The following is a 7,845-nucleotide window of genomic DNA, read 5'->3' on the forward strand; positions in this document are numbered from 1 at the left end:
TTTTTRGTTAATTCTTCTAAAGATGGTTAGTTCTGCCCAGCTGTGTAGAAATCTAAATTCCACAAAGGAAAAGGAATGAACATGCAATAATAAATAAAATATTTAGAAAAAAACCCAGATGGATTCAGATAATAATATTCAATAAAATTCACTATAGAATATATAAAGGCCTGACTTCAGCCATCTCTAAGCCAACAGAGATTATTCAAAAAACTCAGAAAAGTTTGATACTCTCCGAAAAAGGATATTAGAAATTATCTCCCTCAAACAACATCCTTCTTGAGTCCATATTCTGAAAATAAATTATTCTGATTAAACTCCCCTCTGAGTTATCTATAAATTAAATGTATTAGAAGGAGGCGCTAAAAATGCACTGTATTGTGAGAGTTTCAAGGAGCTTTTTAGAGGTAAAAGAGCATAATGGGCAAATTGGTGGGCTGTGAAACTTCAGAAATATCAGATGGTAGGGTCCTTTCCTCTAGAAAAATTAGAGTTTAAAACCTGATCATATTCATTCCTCCTGCTCACGACAATGAACAATCTTATAGTGCATGATCCACATCCTAATCAGCTGATATCATTTTGAAGCACAAGTAATAGGGTTCATAACAGGGACAACTGGTCAGCAGAAGATCCCAGAGGCTAACAGCTGGTTTATGGCGCAAAAAATATATGCTAAATGACAGCAGAGTAGCACTTTATGAAATGATTCTTTTCCTCAGAGCAGGCTGATAATGTAATGGTTGCAATATACAAGCAGGGCTCTTACAGAAATGACAGATGTAAGAGCACATCTATCTCAGCAAAGAACGGTGATGCTTAACCTTCAAGAAATGTTACAGGTATCACTGTGTTAGCTCCTAAATTGAAGTACTGCTTTCCACTGTTATGCCAGGACCATGGGTCCATTCACCTCCTGCCCTTATACTCTCACCTTGAGGTACAGAGCTATTCAGAGCAACGCTTTTTCTCTATTACAGTCACTTAGTGGGTCCATGCATTCAAACAGATAATGTAATAGGAAAGAGGAGGAAGGAAAGGGCCATCTGTCCAAGGAAACAAAAATACTTTGGGGAAGTATAACATCTTAAATATGAATATTCAAAAAGAAAAGTAAGCCTTAAATGGTATTTGTATTTAGTTCTGGCAAGACTTTCTGAAACAATAAAATTAAAATGTGATTTTTTTTTCAAGTGAAATTTTTATGGCAGGAAAGATCTGGCACTTTTTTGAGTTTCATTCAACACTACGAATACCAGCAGCGCTACCATAATTGCTGTCAGAATAGCAGTGCTTTGTAGGAAAGAGACCACTGTTGCTACAATCAATCAGCTACACTAGAAATTCCTTGCCTCTACTGTTAGTCTCCAAGCCCATAATTTCAAAGTGAGTTAATAAAGCACAAATGGAGTTAATCAGTGTCCTGAGTTTTCATTCCTGAGTGAATGTCCTTTGCAGTTTCATAACTTATCTCATAAAGTCTTTCTGAATTGTATAAAGACAGCCTTAACCTCAGATTTTTTTGCTAAGAGTTCCACAGGGATACAAACATGACTAGAAATAGAGAAAGAGTCATTGAAATAATGGTCAAGGCTTTGTCAGAGTATGAAAAAAAGGCCCTGGAAGTCTGCAGTTTTCCTAGAAAGGCATTTTGTTCCCTACTACTCTTAGCAGTCCAGAAACGCTGGAAACTCTAAAGTCCTTTGAAGTTGGGAGTAATGATGTGATTCTCACAGGATATCAGAAAATGGGTGAGTGCTGCTTGCCTGATAAAAAGTCAGTTACACAATGCTGTAATCCACAAGTGTGTGCTATCATTTCACACAGCGATTATATCTGAAGAAAGTTTACAGTGTTGTTAATCTGCTAAGGAGGTTACAGGATCATAATACTAGATTACAAAGCACCGCTAGAAGTCACATAACACCACCTACTCAAAGCAGGGATAACTTCAAAGTTATGTCTGGTTGCTCAAAGCTTTGTTTGGCAGAGTTTCAGACTTTGAGGATACAGATCTCATAGGAAACCTGTGGCAGTGTTTTCCCTCTGTAGGGATTTGTGTTTTTAACTTGTATGCAGTTGGAATTCCCTTTGCTATGGTCTGTAATATTCCTCATTGGTTGTTTCCTGGTCAACTCTGGAAAGAATTTGGCTCTGTCTTCAATAATCTTCCTGAAGATAGTGGAAGACTGCAGTAAGATCACCTTCTGGTTTTTTTTTTTCCTTTTTTTTTTTTTTTTTTTTCCTTTTTTTCCCACAATATTCCAATATTCACCTCACCACTGCTAGCTAAATCATGATTCCCCTGGATTTTCTGACTATACTCTTGATACAACAGGAAAGTATATGGTTAGCCTTCTTGCTTCAAAGGCAATGCTTCCTACTAATGAGGATGACAGTATGGTTGTTTTCATAGACTTGGAAAGGCATGTCTGTTATTGGGACTCTTGGCTGTTTCCTCTACCTCTCAATATGTCCCTTCAGAGAAAAAGGTAGATAGGTTTGCAGATTTGCAGAAAAAGAGGACCTGATGATCTTTATCACGTGAGCTTTGYGTGCTGCCTGCAGAGCTGTGCAGAGTCAGAAATGGTGCAAAGGTATGAGATCTCACCTCCCCAACCCCAAAGATGACAGATATGAGTTGAAGCTTGGTTCATCACAGCCTCATAGAGCAGCTGTGTAAAGCTGCAGAGACTGAGAGCTGAGATTAGTCCAAAGGTTGTGAAGAGCTTGGCATTACGAAGATTTTATTAATGACCCTTTCTCCTGCCAGTTATGTAAACCTAGCTGGGGAGGTSAAACTTCTTTGACTGTGACAAGACTATAAACAGGAGTGGGTCAGCATGTGTTCAGGTATGAACTGGCTTGGTGAAACTGTGAGAGATTTGGAATCAACAGATGCCAGATATACAGAGGAAGAAATTAAAAAGAGAATAAATGTTGAAAGGGAGCTACAGATATTTCCACGTCTAGAGTTTGGAGATCCTGGAAAATTTGAGGTCGGCAGAGTGAATATTGTCAAATTTCCTATCAAAGGTAGAAATAACTAAAACACCATAGGTGATCCCAGAGATGAGGAACAGGCCCTACAGCCATAAATATTATTATACTCAGTACAAGTTGCTTATCCTATTGCCCCTCATGCTCCACCCAGCACCTCAGAGCACGAAGAGTGTTGGAGTGCCATAGGGGCCTGAAGCCCTGGACCAAACAGGTTGAATGAGTAAGAACCCTCTCATTGGTGTGCTGTCTTTGGCCCATCACCTGTGAAGCTGTGACAGAAACTGTCAGAAGCCTATTCCTTCAATGAGTCCCTGTAGTCTTCCCAAAAGACAGAATCCTTGAGGTCTAGTCACATCTTTCCCCATTACCCATGATTCCCAAAATCTCACATTTTCACTGCATAAGCAACTTCTGTCCTTTTTCTTTCCACTTGCTTTAAAGAGGATGAAGAAACTGCCTTCCAGAAGAATTATACTAACCCATCTCCCACCTCACCTCCTGCCAACGTCCTTTTTCTAAAGCAAGGCTAAGGTGAGTCCTCTCTCCACATCATGCTGTAAAAGCATTTCTAGTCCAAATTAGCTTTCTGCTGACTGTATAAAATGTGTTTCCTGCAGTTCCACCTGGGCTGTTCAGTGCTCCGGAATGTTTCCAAAGGTGAAGGAGCAGCATGTTGTGTGTTGAGGTTATGAACAGACATCCTCTCTCAATGGCAGTGGTGCTGGCTCAAGTGGTGCTGTGCTTGTGGTTGGATATCACTGCCCTCAAATTTTCACAGAAAAGTGCTTCCAAATTTATGTCGGGAAACTAAGCAAACCTTATCTTGCCTCTAAGAGTCAGGTACTGGTGGAAAGCCCACAGAAAACTGAGGATAAGGCCCTCTTCATCAGGGTTAGTACACTGAGAAGCATGGGTGAAGCCACACCCTTTTCATGAGTCTCTTGGTCAGAAGAACATGAGGTCATTCCTCTTACCCGAAGTGAGCTCAGAGGGGTGTCCCAAGGACATTGCTGAAAAGTGTTTTTTTGGCATCCTGATGCTCACATTAGCAGTAAGTAGCCTCCCAAGGTYCTGATTTCTTGCTCAGGAGAAGATATTAGACCAATATTGACCACAACTGTACAATGTGTGTAGGTATTCATAGCCATGTGACTACTTAGGAACTTAGTGTTTTGCCCAGTCACCAAATCTCAACCAAATAATGTGTTTTCTTCTGCCAGATCCTCCTGCTGGTTCAGAACCCCAAGGACACAGCTGTCTCCTACTACCATTTCAACAACAGCTTGCCCATGTTGCCCTCCTTCGCCTCATGGGATGAGTTTTTCACAGCTTTCAGGAATGGGAGATGTATGTTCTCTTCTTTCCTCGGGCATTCTCCACATCAGGGGCATAGTTCTGGAAATTGTAGTCCAGCATCCCTCCCCAAGCATTTCCAAGGGCATTCACTGCTACCTAATAGCTAGAGCTGGAGCAATCCCATGTAGATATCAGCCAGAACAACAGAGGAGTTGCTCTGCTTCTTATTTCATGATCCTGATGCCCTTCTTAGACAGTTGTCTAGGCTGACTCACCTAAGATCAGGGCCCCTTTTGGGGGGGGGGGTCCTTTTGCAGAGTGGGGTTGGAGGGGCTTTACCCTGCATGACTCTAACTCTTACTTTTGTCTGCAGTGGATTGGGGCTCCTACTTTGATCATTTAATGGAGTGAAGTAAGTTTACTGACCATGAGAGGACCATGGTGATAAGCTACGAGGACCAGAAAGAGGTGAAGTGTCTTGTCCAGGTCTTCCTTCATGCACACACTGCACTGCACAGTTTCCCTTATATGTATCACTATGGGCAGGAAGAAAGACTTGGATCAAATCTACATGCCTCATGAGGAGATCAAGCTTTCTGAGCTGTTCTCATATGCTTATGGAAGGCCCATATTAAGAGGAGGGCAGCTTTCCCTCTCTTCAGAAGTAGTCATTTCTGTGCAGTTACTTACAGGAGAGAACAGAAAGCATTGCAGCTGAGGTTGCTGTTTGTGGATTCCCTCTGTGTTGCAAGTCCTTATAATTCCTGGGTGATGTTGTKGGAGGCAGCCCTCTTCTGCCAGGCCAAAAGTTGGGTATGTACCGGTGGCAAGGTGCTGAGACCTTTTGTTTCACTCCTGTGCTACGTTCCTTTGACCAGAACCAGATAGTGGGAATGAAGAAGATTGCTGCCTTCTTTGGGTTCTCCCTAAGTGAGGAAGATTTTCACAGATTTGTCAAAAAGACCAGTTTCCAAGCCATGAAAGAGAAATCCAGGGAAATCCATGGAAAATTTGGGGACATTCTCTTCCGTAAGAGTAAGTATCTACAAGTGAAAAAGCTGCCTTTTAAGTCCCTTTCCAGCTGGCCCTTGTCACTTATTCATGGGCTCACTGGGCTAATGGGGAAGCACAGGTAACGGCGTGGTGTCACCTGGGCATCTTGTATGATGAGCATCTGCTGTTGGCAGGAGTCTCTTGCTGCTAGTGGGGAACATACATGAGTGCCTCAGCTATGATGACTTACTGTATTCTGTCATTGCTTCCCTTGGAAAACTGTTGCTACATTTCTCTGTAGCAGCCCTTGGTATAGGTTTGACAAACAGTTATACTACATTGCATGTAGCGGACRGTTCCTCTTTGTGGGCAAGTGATGGCATGGTGTTCTCATGAGCAGCTGGGTGGTGTGGCTGATTCTGAATCTGGAAGGGAAGAAGATCAGGTTGTGATGTGCAGAGAAAGGCCAACCTGAGCCTTTGTGCCTTAGGAAAGGCACTGACACTTTGGAAAATAAAGTCACAAAACCACCTTGGAAACCGCTCCTGAGGAGGAAAGGTAGGCAGCCTGCCAGCGAGTGATGCTCTCTACAACCTATAAGCAACCATTGCTTTTCTGTCCTTGATGACTTGCCTTGTCAAACAATCAGGCCTCTTGGGACATAAAGCAGCTCTTTTTTGCCTGATTTCATTGGTGAGTATGACAAGTTATTATTCTTTCTCTGTAGTGGCCATCTTCAGCTTTTGTTACTTCTTGCGGTATACAGGGGTTATTGAGAACTGGAGAAACTATTTCTCTAAGGCTCAGAATGAAGAGATGGACCAAAAATTTCATGACTGCCTAAGGGGAACAAAGTTGTCAGCAAACATGAAATATGATGTGTACTGCAAGGTCTGAAAAGTAGATGAGGAGGCCAACAAGAAATGGTTCTCAGAAGATGATCTGACCTCAGGGTTCATGCCTTTGGAGAAATTGAGGGACCATACAGTGATTTTCCCACCAGTGCCAAACAATTGTACAGTAATTTCTAGATCTTGCTTGGTGCAAAATAATAAAGTGAGTGTGAGCCTTTAGAGAGTGCCTCATGTCTCTTTGAGAAGGGAAAAGTTAACACATACCATAGCACTGGCTTGGTGGGATTCCTGTGACTGCTTAATGGCCAGAGACAGGAAACAATGTTACTGCTGCACTCATAGGGGTGGGAGAGGCACCTCTGCTCACCAACCCAATGGGTTTGATATGGAATTGTGATGTAAATCTCATCCCTTGGGTGTCTGAATATTGCAGGCTGAACTACTTTTACCAGCTTTCTGATACAAGGGAAAAAGAGAGTTTTGTGCTTTTTTTTTAAAAAAAAATTAATTTTTATTTTTGAAGTATACTACTTAGTTTTAATTACAGAGTAGGTTGGCTAATGCAACAAGCATCTGGATTATGCTGAGTCTGAGCCCACACTGAAGTTCTGGCTGCTTTGCAGAGCTTTGGAACTGTAGCTGCAACAAGGGGGATGACCACGGATCATTGAGGCAATAGGAGAAGAAAAACATATTAAGTGACCAAGAGAGGTTAAAAGCACACATACTCCACATAAAAATGGCTGAACTGACAAGGGCTAAGGCATTACAAAATAATGTAATGAATGTAATGTAATGAGAATACTTTTATCCTGTACACCATTTGCCAGCTTGTAGAAAGGATTAGAAAAGGTACTGTCTCCTCCATCTACCCTCTCTCTACTCAGCATTGGTCCTCTTGCAGCTGTACTCTGTGCTGATTAGGGAGGACAAAAACTGACTGCACTGGGAGGAGTAAGGCCAGCAGATGGAAGGAGGCCATGCTTCCCCTCAGGCTTGGCAAGGCCACAGCTGGGAAGAGYGCTGTGTCCTGAGCTGGGCTCCCCTGAAACACAGGCAATTGTGTCTGAGGGAAGGAAGAAGCTTTTGGTAAACAGGGTGCCTAAGCACTAGCACATGTTGCCCAGAGGGCTTGTAGAGATTCCTTCCCTATCGCTACTCAGAAACGGTCTGGGCACAGTGTGGGGTAGGCTGCTCAAGGCAACCCTGCCAGGGCAGGAGGATGAGCCTCAGAGGAGGCTCCAAGGGTCTCTTCCAACCTGTAAATTGTGCGTACTGCATGTGCCTTCAAAGAGGCTCCAAAAGACAAAGATGTCTTTCCCTCTCCAGAAGCTAGTAGATACRTTCTCACATGTGACAAGGATTGGGAGCCCAGTTAAGCTTGCTGAGTATGACTGTCATGTAGACCATTGGCAACATGGGAAGAAAGACTTCCTCTTTTTCTCCCAGCCGTTCTGCTCATTTCTCCCTACCTTTGTGTCTCCCTTTCCCTACCTCTTTTCTTCTCACTGTGGACAGCGAGTCCACAGGAGTGCTGCAAAGATGAGGAAGGGCCTGCAGCATGTCTGCTGTGGGGAAAGGCTGAGAGAGCTGGGGCTCTCTCAGAGAGCCCGGGTGTCTCCGGAGCTGCCTCAGGCTCGCCGAAAGGCTCCATTAGCTCCGGGAAGGGCTGGCGGGTGCTCAGTGCCTGCAGAGAAGA

At 43.2% G+C, this 7,845-nt stretch overlaps 1 protein-coding gene across 1 annotated transcript; it reads left to right on the forward strand.

The window, feature by feature from the left end:
- Positions 1 to 1,550: 1,550 nt before the first annotated feature.
- Positions 1,551 to 6,189, forward strand: LOC112945704 (sulfotransferase 6B1-like). Its single transcript, XM_026037365.1, is given in 8 exon segments — positions 1,551 to 1,623; positions 1,626 to 1,751; positions 2,854 to 2,999; positions 3,445 to 3,534; positions 4,224 to 4,350; positions 4,673 to 4,767; positions 5,178 to 5,334; positions 6,059 to 6,189. Coding segments are annotated over 8 exon segments (945 nt in total).
- The last annotated feature ends 1,656 nt before the right edge of the window (positions 6,190 to 7,845 follow it).

This window comes from Nothoprocta perdicaria, unplaced genomic scaffold (genome assembly GCF_003342845.1).
Source record: "Nothoprocta perdicaria isolate Ctin4 unplaced genomic scaffold, notPer1 scaffold_197, whole genome shotgun sequence".
NCBI classification, from domain to species: Eukaryota; Metazoa; Chordata; class Aves; order Tinamiformes; family Tinamidae; genus Nothoprocta; species Nothoprocta perdicaria.